Consider the following 15933-nt stretch of genomic DNA (forward strand, 5'->3'; position numbering starts at 1 on the left):
GTATCAATTACCAACAATGACCAGAAGACATATCTCCATCTTGTGCAATTCAGATTCTCAGTAGTTGGACATGATCAACTTGATGCCTATTTATCCATGTTCACATGATGTGATCGCATTGCATTTTGTTGCTAGGATTTTTTTGAAATTTTCAAAATCATAACAAAAAAGGCAGCAGAATCTCCTAATGTGAACATGGCCTTATAGGTATGAAGGCATCCAAACAATGTAAGCATCTTAGTCTTACCCTTTTAGGGCCTAGCTACTTTTAGCTCTTAGAAGGTTTTCCCCAGGCCGGGGAAGAGTTCTTATTAGTTCATGCCATTATGAGTGACAATGCCCTTCAGCTTTGATTTGTTCCCGCAGTTACACAGAAGCACTGTCCATCTGAATGGCGCTGGTTGGAAATTGCTGCTCTGCAGGGAACATTCCAGAATAGTCCACAGTGCTCCACACATTGTCCCAGCTCCTTCACTCCAGTGACTGGTGAGAATCCCAGCCGGACTGCCAGTGATTAGCAGCTTTTTGCTTCCCCACATTCCATCAACTTGTAGTAAATGTAAGTTTTTCAATGTTTATTTGATAGGATTTTAGACATACACTATTTACAGTTTTTGTTTTCTTTGTGGTGCACATACATTAGAATTTTTTTTTTAAATTTATTTATTTTTTTTTTACATATTTTTTGTCGGATATTAACAAAAGCTAAATGAATGCCAAGATCATGTCATTGGGGTTTAAAGAAAAAAAAAAAAAAAGAGCATTGTGCTTATAAAGGCGACTTCTGGGACTACATTTCTTTAGTTTATTGGCTCGTGTTAAGTTTAAATAATAAAAAGAGCTCATACTCCTCCGTCGCTGCTCCAGCAACCCCTCTCTACTGCTGCTACAGTCTTTGTTTACAGGCTACATCTCCGCTGCAGCCAATCACTGAGCTCGGCAGAGCCACTGTAGTGGTGATATATACTGTAACCATAATGATACCGCTGCAGCTTGTAATCAAAGACCGGAGCAGCGGCCAAGAAGCATTGCTGGGGCAGGAGAGCGTGAGAAACAGATGTTTAGATTACGGTATTTTAAACATAGTAGAGATACAAGGGCTTTTCTGCAGAACGAATTGTAGTTTGGAATGACACCATTCATTTTCCCATATAATGTACTGAAAAACAGGGAAAAAAAAATTCTGCCATAGATTTTTTGGAAATGCACAGTATGTACTCCAGACGAGCCTAGTAGAGAAAAGTGCCGAGTGTGGCATACGTGATTGGTGCATACAGGCAATTTGTGCTTATTTTATTCATATATTTCTATGTATTCGGTGGTTCTTGAACCCCTGTTTGGCAGCAGTGGGTGCAGTCCAAATCCTGGGGATGTTACCTGTTGTTAATGTCTTATATTTTGCTTAGCTTCTCTTTATTCAGCACTTTATGTGATATTTCTATTAGAAATATTGTGATAACATTTTTTATAACTTACTAATTTTTAAACTATTTTTTTTAACCCTTACTGGACGTGAAAAACTGCAATCCTTTTTCATCAATTGTTCTATTATATACTGCAATAACACATTATTGCTGGAAAAAGTGCAAATCGCAGTCGCCTATACAGCTCAGGCTGGGTTTCTCTTGAGTAACAATGTGGCAGCCATGGAAGTAGGCCTTCAGTAGGCCCCAGATGCCATGTTAAAGGGAAGCTGTCACCCCCAAAATCTAAGATGAGCCAAGCCCACAGGCATCGGGGCTTATCTACAGCATTCTGGAATGCTGTAGATAAGCCCCCGATGTATCCTGAGAGAAAAAGAGGTTAGATTATACTCACCCAGGGGCGCTCCCGCTGCGGTCCGGTCCGATGGGCATTGCGGTCCGGGGCCTCCCATCTTCTTACGATGACGTCCTCTTTTTGTCTTCACGCTCCGGCGCAGGCGTACTTTGTCTGTCCTGTTGAGGGCAAAGCAAAGTACTGCAGTGCACAGGCGCCAGGAAATGTCAGAGGGGCCCGGCGCCTGCGCACTGCAGTACTTTGCTCTGCCCTCAACAGGACAAAGTACGCCTGCGCCGGAGCGTGAAGACAAGAGGACGTCATCGTAAGAAGATGGGAGGGCCCCTGGGTGAGTATAATATAACCTCTTTTTCTCATCTTTCAGGATACATCTGGGGCTTATCTACAGCATTCCAGAATGCTGTAGATAAGCCCCTGATGCCGGTGGGCTTAGCTCATTTTTGATTTTGGGGGTGACAGGTTCCCTTTAACGCCAGGAGACAACGAGCACGGGCGACCTCTCCATTAAAATGTTGCTGCAAGTGATTGACAGCAGCATGTAAATGGTTAACAGCAGCAATTGGAGCTCAGCACTAATGATTGCTGTAGGGGTTGAGCAGACGATCATATTTTCTGTCCGAGTGCGATCCGACAAACATCCGTTCGCACTCGGACCAATGTTAGTCTATGAGGTCGTGCACATGACCAATTTTTTCCTCTAATATCGTGCCTCAGTTATTCAGATTCAACTTAAGGTACCGTCACACTAAGCGATACCGACAACGATCCGGATCGCTGCAGCGTCGCTGTTTGGTCGCTGGAGAGCTGTCACACAGACCGCTCTCCAGCGACCAACGATGCCGGTAACCAGGGTAAACATCGGGTAACTAAGCGCAGGGCCGCGCTTAGTAACCCGATGTTTACCCTGGTTACCATCCTAAAAGTAAAAAAAACAAACAGTACATACTTACCTACAGCCGTCTGTCCTCCAGCGCTGTGCTCTGCACTCCTCCTGTACTGTCTGTGTGAGCACAGCGGCCGGAAAGCAGAGCGGTGACGTCACCGCTCTGCTTTCCGGCCGCTGTGCTCACAGCCAGTTCAGGAGGAGAGCAGAGCACAGCGCTGGAGGACAGACGGCTGTAGGTAAGTATGTACTGTTTGTATTTTTTACTTTTAGGATGGTAACCAGGGTAAACATCGGGTTACTAAGCGCGGCCCTGCGCTTAGTTACCCGATGTTTACCCTGGTTACCAGTGAAGACATCGCTGAATCGGTGTCACACACGCCGATTCAGCGATGTCTGCGGGGAGTCCAGCGACCAAATAAAGTTCTGGACTTTCTTCCCCGACCAGCGACAGCACAGCAGGGGCCTGATCGCTGCTGCCTGTCACACTGGACGATATCGCTAGCGAGGACGCTGCAACGTCACGGATCGCTAGCGATATCGTCTAGTGTGACGGTACCTTTAGCCTTGCAAGTCAGATTTCCAGCTGACCGAAAGTAAACATAAAAAAAAAAGAATCAGATCACACTCTGATCAGAGTGTCATTTGCATAATCGTCCAGATGCTCTCGGATGAGAAACGCTACCGTCATCTGCACCTCAGGCGGATGCCGGCTGTATAGCGAAACTAGAAACGGCTGTGTGCGGAGAGAGCTCATTTCGTGAGCAGGTTTCACACAATTCCGACCCACTCATTGATGAATTTATCTGCCCATGAGACATTAAGAGGTTAATGCTTTCAAAGTCCACGAGCGGATGACAGTTTCCCTCCCACATGATCAACTAAATGAATACACACTGTACATCAACTACTTTCAGCCCGTGATATATGGTGAAGTAATACAACATTTTTGGACAATCACATAATGACAAGATTTACTTGTCTTACATGCCCGCTCGTGAATGATCTTTTTAGACAAAAACAGGATTTTTGGTTGCTTACCGTAAAATCTGTTTCTCGGAGCCTTCATTGGGGGACACAGGAACCATGGGGGTGTATGCTGCTGCCACTAGGAGGCTGACACTATGCAAATAAAAAAGTTAGCTCCTCCTCTGCAGTGTACACCCTACCGACAGGAAGTAGGATATTCAGTTAGTGAGAAAGCAGTAGGAGAAGCAACGTGCAAAAGAGAAAGAATAATAATAATAATATAATAATAATAAACTTTATCTACATAGCGCCAACAAATTCCACGGCGCTCCATAGATTAACAGTCTCAAACACTCAAAGAGTGTTCAAATAACTCAAACGTATACAGTAAACAGAGCTGTTCAACTTGGGAGGGAGCTGTGTCCCCCAATGAAGGCTCCGAGAAACAGATTTTACGGTAAGCAACCAAAAATCCTGTTTTCTCTATTGCCTTTCATTGGGGGACACAGGAACCATGGGACGTCCCAAAGCAGTCCCTGGGGTGGGAAAAACATACTTCCATCAGGTCCGAGGACTCACCACTGCCGCCTGCAGGATCCTTCTGCCCAGGCTGGAGTCCGCCATAATTCGGCGAAACGTGTGGATGGAAGACCAGGTTGCCGCTTTGCAAAGCCGTCGGCGAAAGCCCTGTGACGTACCGCACTGAAAACGCCGACTGCCCGGGTAGAGTGAGCCTTTATCTCAGGAGGGGGCACTCTGTTCTTGACCCGGTAAGCTTCCAAAATTGCCGTTCTGATCGAGCGAGCAATAGTCGCCTTGGAAGCCGGCAGGCCTCTACGCACGCTATCAGGGATGGCGAAAAGAGAATCCATCTTTCAGAAAGCGGCCGTGCTAGCCAGGGAGATCCTCACTGCCCTGACGAGGTCCAGCCTGTTCAACGATCGCTCCAGAGGATGAGTCGGAGCTGGACAAGAGGAAGGTAGAACGATGTCCTCGTTGAGGTGGAAAGATGAAAACCATCTCGAGAAAGGAAGGATGGCAGAGGCTTGGGACCACCTTGTCCTGGCGGAAATCAAGAAAGGGGGTCGGCAAGAAATGGCCGCCAACTCGAAAACGCGGCGGATCGAAGAGATGCACCTGAGAAAAGCCACCTTCCGAGATAGAACTGGCAGGGAAAACTCCCTGAGAGGCTCAAAGGGGGGAACCCCTAAGAACAACCAATACAACCTTTAAATCCCATGAATCCACACAGGCCCTGAACGGAGGGACAGCGTGGGCTACTCCTAGAAGGAAGGTCTTAACCTGTGGCTGAGAAGATAACGTCTTCTTAAAAGGGAAGAAGAGCGCAGGAACCTGGCCCTTTAGGGATCTGAGAGCGAAGCCCGAATCCAGTCCTGCCTGAAGGAAAACCAAATGGAAGGCAGGGAAAAGGACATAGGTGAAAAACGGTTGGGCTCGCATCAACGAAAGTAAGTCTTCCAGGTACGATAGTAGAACCTGGAAGACGACGAAGGCTTACTAGCCTGGATTATAGTGCGACTCATCCGGGCCGAAAGGCCGGACGCTCTTAGAACTGTGGAGTCCACAGCCACGCCGTTAAACTGAGCGACCGATAATTCGGGTGGCAGATCGGAACCTGGGGGCCAGAGCGTAGACGCCCACTGCGGGAGGGTCGCGGGATCTGGAGACGAACCAAAGGAACCTTCCTGTTCCTTTGGGATGCAGAGAGGTCCACGTCCGGAGTCCCCCATCGAAGACAAATCTGATGGAAGACCTCCTGATGCAAGGACCATTACCCTGCCGCGAGACCCTCGCGGCTGCGGAAGTCGGCGGCCCAATTGTCCATGCCGGGGATATGCACCGTGGATATCACCGGAACCGTTGCCTCTGCCCAGAGGAGGATCTTGGCTACCTCGGCCAAGGAGCTCCGAGCCCCCCATTATGGTTGACATATGCCACCGCCATTGCATTGTAGACCCCTGAGAATCCTTTCCTAGAGACGAGGGAAGAGAACGATGGCCCAAAGCTCGAGGACGTTGATCAGCGGAGGAGACTCCTGCGCCGACCAACGACCCCAAACAGTCAGGTGGCGAAACACAGCGCCCCAGCCAAGCAGGCTGGCATCCGTCGTCACCACCTGCCAAAGAACTGGAAGGAAGGACATGCCCTGGGACATGAGAGGTGACGTCAGCCACCAGGTGAGGGACCCTTGACTCTGGGAGAGAGTCGGATCGGACGATCCAGGGACAAGACAGCCCTGTCCCACTGACAGAATGGCCTGCTAAAGAGGTCGAGAGCGAAATTTGGCAAAGGGAATTGCTTCGAACGTCACTACCATCCTCCCCAGAACCTTCATGGCCGATCAGAAGGGAAGTCGAGGACCCTAAAGCAAGCGTACATCCCGACGAAGGATGGACCTCTTGTCCTCGGGAAGGAAGACTTTGGTCTGACGAGTGTCGAAGAGCATGCCCAGAAAAACGAGGCACTGGGAAACAACAAGACAGGATTTCTTCTTGCTGACAAGCCACCCGAAGCGGACTAGGGTGTAGAGGACGATGGACAGGCTCTGGTGAGCCTGAGAAAAAGGGGACGGAGCCTTGAAGAGGATGTCGCCGAGGTACGGAAAAAAATAATAAGCCCCTGACCATCAAGATGGCTATCAGCGCCGCCATGGTCTTCGTGCAAACCCTGGAAGTGGTTGCGAGAACGAACGGCAGGGTGAAGAACTGAAAATGGTCCTGGAGCACCGCAAAGCGCAGGAATCTGTGATGTCCCGGGAAAATCGGGACATGAAGGTAGGCGTCCTGAATTTCTATGGAACACAAAAGTTCTCGAGCCTCCATGGAAGCAATTACTGAACGACGGGATACCATCCTTAAGAGTCTCAGACGAACTCTCCAGTTCAGCAATTTGAGATCCAGAATGGAACGATACTTGCTTTTTTTTTTTTTTCTCTCTTTCTTTCGGTACCACAAAAGATTGGAATAGCAACCAATGAACCGTTCATTTTCTGGGACGGGAACTATTACTCCGGCTTTGAGGAGAGAAGCGGTGGCTGCAAAGAAACCCGGAACTAGAACGGGCACTCTTGGGGTCGGGATCCGAAGAAACGATCCCTGGGTTGTGAAACGAATTCTATTTTGTATCCCGAGGATACAACTTCCCTGACCCATGCGTCCTCTGCTGAGGAGATCCAGAAATCCCTGAAGAAGAGAAAGCCGCCCATCCTGGGAAGTGGGCTGGGGTCTTGCTGTGAGTCATGCCGAGGTGGATCCTCCAGTCCTAGACCTGGAGGATCTACCCTGGGAGTAGCGAGAGCGCCAGGAAGGCGTGGGTCTAAAGGAAACAGTCTTCTACTCTTGACGTGCCTGTGGCCTCTGCTGCTGCGGGGAAAAGGAGTTTGACGCCACGAAGCGACGTAAAGGCCAAAAGGATCGAAATTGCCGTCTAGGAGGAGGGCGACGAGGTGTAGACTTGTGCCCCCGGTAGCGTCCTTAATGATTTGGCCCAACTTAGAACCAAAGCGACGTGAACACTGAAAAAGGCAGGCTGGTAAGGGACTTTTTGAAGACAAATCCGCCTGTCAGGCCTTGAGCCCAGTGGCGTATCCAGGGGGGGGCAGGCGGGGCATCTGCCCCGGGCGCAGCTGACAGGGGGCGTCAGCGGGGCCGCCTGATGATGCAGCATGGTCTCAAAGCCAGGCTCCTCGTCGGCGCCGGCGGCATTCTGCCGCCCCCAGACAGACAGTCCAGTGAGATAATCCACCCCATGCTGCTGCGCTACTACCCGCCCGCCGGGCGCCGGTTCGCTTGCCTTGTGACTCACTCACTCAGTGACAAGAGGAGTCCTGTCCCTGCGTGCGCCCCTGACAACCGCTGAGAGGCGCTGACCGCTGCTGGCACTTCCGCATCAGGGAAGCGCCAGCAGCGGCTGACGTCACTTAGCGTGTGACAGGCTGCCACACCGCTGCTGCTTCAGTTCATTCGTCGTCACTCACGGTCGTTGCGCCGAAGTGCCGGTCAGTGACTCGGGTCACTCACTCGCACTCGCTGTGTGTTGTTTGTGGTTGGAGAGTTGGATGGTGACGTCGTCAATGCCAGTGGTAAGTGCTCCAGTCCGTGGCCACGGGGACCGGGTGGAGCTGAAGTGTGACTCTGAAGAGTCTGAACTAAGTTAGTAACTTTGCAGACACCGACCGAGTAACCGAACCCTGCCTGCTGCATAGGGGGAGGGTGTGTAGGACTGGAGGAGCAGATTTACAGTGATCTGATCTCTGGAGGAGCAGATCCTTGTACTAGGGGGGTGTCTGTGTCAGACTGGAGGAGCAGATCCTCTTGTATTATGGGGGTCCCTATATCTCTGGAGGATCAGATCCTGGTACTATGGGGCCCTGTGACAATGGAAAAGCAGAGCCTTGTATTATAGGGGTCCTATGTATGCAGAGAAGTAGATCCCTGTATTATGGGGGTCCTGTGTTTCTGGAGGATCAGATCCTTATATTATGGGGATTATTGTTTTTCTGGAGGACAAGATCCTTACATCATGGGGGGTCTCTGGAAGAGCAAACCCGTATATGAGGGTCCTGATCTATGGAGAGCAGATTCTTGTATTACAGGGGATCCGCAATCTCTGGAGGAATAGATCCTGGTATTATGTGGTCCCCTGCATCTCTGGTGGAGCATATGACTACATTATGGGGGTCTTGTATATCTGGAAGAGAGAGCGGATCCTTGTATTAGGGGGGCCCTAAGTCTTTGGTGGAGCAGATCCTTATATTTTCGGGATCCACTGTGTCTGGATGACGGCGCCAGGGCAGCCTGCAGGGCAGGGGCAACAACGGAAAAAATGGGTATGTGTGTCTGTCATACTCGCTGTTGTGAGAATGTGAGTCTGACGACTGTGAAGCTTAGCAAAGCAAGGCAAAACCTAAAGGTACCGTCACACTCAGCGACGCTGCAGCGATATAGACAACGAGCCGATCGCTGGAGCGTCGCTGTTTAGGTCACTGTAGAGACGTCAAACACAGCAGCTCCAGAACGATGCAGGAGCGATCCAGTGACGTATCGGCGACTCACTTATCGTTGTAGCTGGTTGTTAGCTCCATGTAAAACATTGCTGGCATCGTTGCTTTTGATGTCAAACATGACGATACACACCGACCTGACGACCAAATAAAGTTCTGGACTTCTAGCTCCGACCAGCGATGGCACAGCGGGATCCAGATCGCTGCTGCGTGTCAAACACAACGAGATCGCTATCCAGGACGCTGCAACGTCACGGATCGTTGTCGTTGTAAAGTTGCTCAGTGTGAAGGTACCTTTAGGGGCAGGCACTGGCAGCTCAGCTGGATGAAAGACTGCTGCTTTGACTGAGGGAACATATCATGATATGGGGGCCGAGGGGAATGGATGCGGATGGGTTTCAGAATCAGGACATTAAGGGGGCACAACAAATCAGGACAGTATGGGGGCACTGTGGCACAAATCAGGACAGTATGGGGGGCACAAATCTAGACATTTGGGGGCACAAATCTGGACATTATGGCCCATACTGTCCGGTTCTGTGCCCCCATACTGTCCAGATCTGTGGTCGGGGGGGGGGGGGGGGGGGCTGCGAACTGATACTTTGCCCCGGGTGCAGGAAAGGCTAGATACGCCTCTGCTTGAGCCAAACGGACCGACGGATGGCAACGGCATTGCTGGACACCTGAGCCGCAAAAGACGCGGCATCCGGGGAAGCGGAGACCAAGTATTCACCCGCATGAGAAAACTGGTTGGCAAGCTCCGCCAGCTGTCCAGGAGGGCCCCGTCCAGAATGCTCCGACGGAGTTGTGTGACCTATTTGGATGTGGATATCGAAACCCAAGTGTAAGCAATGGCCGGGCAAAAATAGACGCAGCCGTTTCGAAGGATGAGCTCGCAAAGGATTCTATGACTCTATAGTTAGAATCTTTCAGAGATGCTCCGCCAGATAGCGGGAGGACTGTTGGAAGACAGAGACCAATTAGCGGTGAGCTCCAGAGAAAAGGGATATAAAAACGCCAAGGCGCTTTCCTCTCTGAAAGCGGCTGGTCGGATTCTCTTTTTCTCTCGTCAGGACCTCCTCGAATTCAGGAGAAGCGAAGACCTTGGAAGGTGGCTTCGACCGTCTAAACGAAACCGCCTGATCCGCGCGTTCCGTAGAGGAAACTTTGATGCAACGGGTCTGGTTGATTGCTCCAATGAGGCTCTGAACCATATCCCTCATGTTAGCGATTTGGTCAGAATGCAGCTCCAAAACGTCCCTCTGAAGGTGCGTCCGAGAACGCCTCGCCTGACTCGGGGGAGAGGACCGGGAAGAAAGTGACCGCTGAAATGGGCCGAGAGGCAAGATGGAACGGGAAGAGGAGTTGCAACGGCGCTCCCGTCTGGACCTCTTTAAGGCCTATCCTGGTAGGCTCAGACAGGGCTACTTGTGACCCCGCTGGCTACCGCGGAGGTCGGCAAGGACAACCTATCCAGAACGGACACCGGGGTCTGGGATACCCTGGTGAGATCCGCCACAGATTGAGACGGAGCGGAAGCCCACCCTGGGATAGGGGCCTCACTCTCACTCGGGGCAGGGGAATCCCTGAACGATGTGGGATCGCTGCAGTCCTGACAGGTGGGAGAGGACTGACCTAAGGGGAACCTGCCCTTACAGGAGAACACAAAAGGTGTCTGACTAAAGCAGAGGAAGGGTATCGGTCTGCAGTGCAGAGCTACTCACGGAAGATGTCCTGTGGATAGCTTCGGCTGTAGGAGGAGGTCGGCAGGGAAGGCAGGTCCTGTAAGAAATCACAGCTGGGTCGACACGCCAGGAGAGGTGTAAGGCCCCGCACTCTGAAGTCCGCAGCATGAGCCAAGAAGCGCCGAAAGCAGCCGGCGCTGAAGCTGCATGATTGAGAGTACAAAGATGGCGCCGGCCGCAGTCTGTGCTGAGGCCAAGAGGAGTGGGTGGAGGTAAGCGCTGGAGAGAAGAGAGGGGAAGACGTGGGAGAAAAGCCCACCGGAAAGAGGACGGGGGCGGAGCCATAACGCCGCACTAGGCCCCGAGAGAAGCCGGGGCCTAAATTAGCCCCTGGTGGCCGGCGGGAATGGAAGCCGCGGCGTGGAGGCCCCGCAAGGCTAGCCCACCCGACGGAGAGAGCGGGGGTTAGAGGCACTGCGCCGCGGTCTGTGCCTAGGCCAGGAGGAGTGGCCGGGGCTAAGCGCCGGAGAGAAGGGGGAAAACGCGGGAGAAAGACCCGCTGGAAAGAGAATGGGGGCGGAGCCGTAACGCCGCACTAGGCCCCGACAGAAGCCGGGGCCTAAATTAGCCCCCGGTGGCCGGCAGAAAAGGACCAGGCCCCGACCGAAGCCGGGACCTGGATTAGAGCCTGGTGACCGCTGTGGGGGAGAGACGCCGTGGAAACCTTATATGGCCCCGGCGCTACCGCCACGATGAACCCCTTCTCTGGTGGACCCATATGCCGCACAAGGGAAGCTGAAGAGAGATCCAGGGTGAGGTAAGAGCCCTGGACCCCAAACTGTGGGACACAGTGACTTCCCCATAAAACAATGCCTGAGCCCCACTCTTAGATTGCTAGACAGGGGAGAAAATACTCACCTTTCTTCATCTGTATACTTACCCTTGAATGATCTGGGCTGGGATGGGGAAAATACTCACCTCAAACAGCCCACGCCGTTACTAACCTGAAGAGGAATGAGACGTCCAGGAGCTGATGGACGTCCTCGTCTCCGCAACCGACAGGCTCTGTTGGGCGAGTGGGTGGGGGACGGAGCCAGGACCGGACTTCTGAGCACGCTTGTGTGCTAGGATCTTGGTCCTGGAGAGGGATCTATGAGGATACGGGGTGGCAGTACACACCGTACTCATAGTCCGTATTGTGGGACTACAGGTGTGACTGTTCACCCTGTATCCCTCCGGGAACCTGAAAAGAAACGACGCACATTGAGGTAGATAAGGGTCTAATGAAAGACCCGTGTCCACCTCCTACTGACACTAAGCTAAACTGGATATCCTACTTCCTGTCGGTAGGGTGTACACTGCAGAGGAGGAGCTAACTTTTTTATTTGCATAGTGTCAGCCTCCTAGTGGCAGCAGCATACACCCATGGTTCCTGTGTCCCCCAATGAAAGGCGATAGAGAAATCTACTGCACTGAAAATGGCAGTCTGTATTCATTTGTAAAGACTCTGGACTTCGAGGGAAGCGATCAGCAGAAAATGACCCACCGTTTAAGTCACCTTTGTATGCAACATTTAAAAATAATTGTAATCTTCCAATTTTCAGACTGGCGATTGGGGCGTTTTTAGACTCATAATTCCTTTCCTTTCAGGAAGAGTTGTCAGCAGGCTCGCAATGACAGGTAACATCTCTATACACAGATAATAACAGGATCCACCAATCAACACAGGCGATTTTACTCCTGCCCCTGCCCCCTCTTCTTTCACAATTACCTCTACACACGCTCAGTAGATACTTCAAATATAAAAGATGTGGTCAGGGTATGTTCAATAAGGCTATGTACATGTATTGTTTCCTGAAACAGCAAGAAGTTTAGAGTTTAAAACAGTGTGAAAATTGCAAGTTTCTATTTTTTATTTGTAATAGAGTGTGTGATATGTAAAAAAAATTGCTAAAAACGTAAAAAAAAAAAATATTTAACATGAGAATTCCTATAGTAAGGATACATGGGAAAATTATTTATGAAGTTCCTTAGATTCACCAAAAGGTGACCACACTGATCAAACCACAGGGTGAGAAACTTATGAAGTGGCGGACTTACAATGGCAGCAGCCTGTCCAATCCCCTGTGCTGCTGCTGACAGCAAGATGACTTTTCCATCTAAGCGACCCATACTGCCTGAAACAGACCAATAGCACAGGTCAATGATTACAGGTAGACTTCCACATGGACACAACATAAAAACCTTGTAGTTCCAGTAGGGATATACTGGTCTGAGTGGGGGCTTCGGACTAGTGGGGCCTCTCCCTACAGTCCCCGCAGCAGGTCAGGGTGCAATCACAGCGCCGGGCTCCGAGTCATGCCGCTGGTAGTTCGGGCAGCATCATCTAATATCCGGTTCCCTACAAGAAGCACAGTTCTAGGACACCTTCTTGGAACAATCGGAGTGCGGACAGCGATGTCCTGACCGGACATGCTTTAAGTGAGATTTTAGCCATTTTTGGATGAGATCATTTTCTGAAGCGGTTTTGAAGAGTTTTTTTTCCTGAACCTTCTGTTTTCAGAACAAGTTCTCATGTGATCAGCAAAGTGGATTTCACTTTAGAAATGAATACAAAGTTTTGGAGAGAATCCTCGGCAAAAACCTCTGTGTGAACATAGCCCAGGGGCTTCTACAGACATTCATGAGTCTTGGCCTGAGTCGTATACAGTCCACACAACTACATGGCCACATCTTGGCTCACCTGCAGACGTCCATAAAACGTGGTCGGAGCACGGACTGCAGCGCACAGACTCTCCGCGGCTCTCCCGACCCGAACTCGACAGCCATTTATATGCCTATGACTTCTGATCAGGGGGCCGCAGGGTGAGTGAAGATGTGGTGTGCGGAATCTACACCACATGTGCAGCAAATTACAGCACGATGCGTGCGGATGGAGTTTCGGAAAATCCCATGTGTGAAAACATTAGCGTGCTGCAGATCTTCACAGCTTCAATGTATAAGGGTGGAATCCCCCAAAAAATCTGCATGGGACACAAATCCACCAAGATTGGACTTAACTTTAGGGGTATACAGGTGTGAACCATTTGACTGCACTCAGATTGCACCAGAGTGCAGTCCGGTTACCGTGGACACAGAAGGGAGAAGATGGAGAACATTTCTCCATACCTGTTCTGTGATTCTCTCATGTGACAGAATTGGGCCACACTAAGGTGACATTAGCATAATCAGCCTGATTCACTGACATGAGATCCCAGCCAACTAAAGGGAACTGATCATTGGGTTTTTGATGCCCATCTGAAAGTAGCATGATGTTGGGGCAGAGGCCCCGATTCCAGTGATGTGTCACGTACTGAGCTGCCTGCTACAGTTTTGATTAAATCACTATTTTATCTGCTGCAGATCTACCAGATCTCTGAATGTTGTGCTCTATATAACCCCACCCACATCATTGATTTGCATCTTTCTGTGTACACTGTGCATAGGCAGAAAGCTGCCAATCAGAGCTCATGAACATGGAGGACTACATGGCAGTAGGTTTATTAGTCTGTAACTAGTGATAATCTCCTGATGACAAAACAGAGGTTATCAAAATTACAGCAAGAAGCCCAATAAGTGATTAGAATCAGGCTCTCTGTCTCTACATTATGCTGCTCTCAGATTAGGATGTAAAAACCTGGCGACAGATTCTCTGTATAGAGGTTTGTGGAAATCCAACAGGCCAATCATGGTTTCCTATGTCACCTGCCGTCAGGGGCGAGTAGTGAGGCCCTTCCATACATTCGGTGATGATCTGGTAACGGTAGACCATGCACACCGTTCTCTATGGGATGATGGACACAGCCAGGTGCAGTACTCCGCAGTCCAATAGAGAATGGATATGGCGGAGGTGCATGCGGCTCAGCAGAGCTCCGTTCCCTCTACTACTGTTAGCTTATATACTGGGTGCAACCACTTTAAATCGCTACCTATGAAATGAGTGCGTGGACACATTTTTTGGTTTTACCAATGGAATTGGCCCAAGTGGGTATGGCTGACGTGGGGGTCTCATCTGGAAACAAACACTTTATGCTTTATCACTGTACACGCCCGCAATATAAAACCGGTGGGGATCTGACACTGACCGACAAACAATTATTACTGGAGCTGATTCCCACCGATCTTAGTGTCCATGCTACGGCCAGCCCCCTCTAAGGCGGTCACAGGACTATACAAACATGCCCCGAGATCAGCCAACAAGGCGGGGGGCGCTTGTTCACCGGCAGATCGCGGCTTCTCTGTAAAGGGGCCTTTAAACAAATCCGATCAACCTGTAATATCATTGATGGGGGATAAATTCCCATGAAAGACCCCCAGAGTGCCTTCACTACCTGCCAGCAGGGATCAGTCTGTACAGCAGCTGTGGAACATGATTGAGTGAAATAAATCACTTCTGTGCTACAAATAAATAATATGATGCAATTAACACGTGACTAGAGGGGTCAGTATTATTAATCCTATGTACAAACCCCTGCAGCCCCCTAAAATGCACAGGACCAGTACAGACCATGCTTTTACTCCTGTGTGACTACTGGTCTCCGTATGTCCGAAAGCTCTGAGCCGCAGCGGTATACAGCAGCGATATATAGAGAGGAAGCACAGACCTGTGTACACGACCCACGAGCACCCAGCAGCCGACCTTTAACCTGCAGCGCGCAATCACGTGACACGAAGCGATCAGGCCTCGCTGAATCAGCATGTCCAGAGCGTTCCTTACATGTCAGTGACGGGCGCCATCTAGTGTTCAATATTTGTTACTGCAAATAATCTCAAGCCCAAAGCCGCTTGATGGTGCATCATTGCCCCTGCCAACAGTGCACAGAGTATGGCACCAGTGTTATATTCAACCCTTTAGTGATCAGGACGATTGGATCCTCCCCGGAGTCATAACTTTAAAACAATGAATAAAAAATATATATAATCATATTCAGCCTATTGTATTACCATAGTCACGTACTAGTTACTTTGAATGACACCAAATTTCCAAAAATATTTAGAATTGAGAGTCCTCAATGGTTGATACCTTTTAATGGCTAACTGAAAAGATGGTAACAAATTTGTTACCATCTGTTCAGTTAGCCATTAAAAGGTATCAACCACTGAGGACTCTCAATTCTAAATATTTTTCTATCCACTGGCTAACACGGTACCAAGATATATTTATTTCCTGTACCAAATTTCCAAACATGGTGCTGAAAAATGTCAAGTTTGGTGAAAAGAAAAAAAATCTGCCATTTTTTACAGACGTGCAGTAAAAAAAAAAAGAAGATAGCACGGCAACATTACAATGACGCACCACCGGATTTTTGAAGAATAAAAAGAGGGACAAATAATCACGATGATGCAAATCCATGCCCATTTACCAGTTCTTTCTTCCCTGGCAGGAGGAGTTGTCAGAGGGGGTCTGGCAGTGATGGACAATCAGCAGGCTCAAATCTGGGACTGTCTACTGTGTTCAGGGGACTCCGATCCTTCATTCAGGTCAGTGCTACCTGGCAGCTGGGCAGGAGGCCGCAAATCTCTAACCTTCCGGCGTCCCACCGCTGCCTTGAAAA

At 50.0% G+C, this 15933-nt stretch overlaps 1 protein-coding gene across 2 annotated transcripts in view; it reads right to left on the bottom strand.

Annotated features, from left to right (window-relative positions):
* The window catches only part of BDH2 (3-hydroxybutyrate dehydrogenase 2), a 54166-nt gene extending 39073 nt beyond the window's left edge, over positions 1–15093 (bottom strand). Inside the window, exons 1-2 of one of the 2 annotated variants that reach the window (XM_069743662.1) lie at positions 14983–15093; positions 12440–12516 (exon numbers count right to left, since the gene is read on the bottom strand). In XM_069743662.1, coding sequence (XP_069599763.1) covers positions 12440–12511 — 72 coding nt within the window. In that variant the 5' untranslated portion in view covers positions 12512–12516; positions 14983–15093. Of the gene's footprint in view, positions 1–12439; positions 12517–14885; positions 14907–14982 lie in introns of those variants that run through there. The other variant, XM_069743663.1, reaches the window with a different exon arrangement.
* Positions 15094–15933: the final 840 nt, after the last annotated feature.

The sequence above is a fragment of the Ranitomeya imitator genome, chromosome 1 (genome assembly GCF_032444005.1).
Source record: "Ranitomeya imitator isolate aRanImi1 chromosome 1, aRanImi1.pri, whole genome shotgun sequence".
Classification (NCBI taxonomy): domain Eukaryota; kingdom Metazoa; phylum Chordata; class Amphibia; order Anura; family Dendrobatidae; genus Ranitomeya; species Ranitomeya imitator.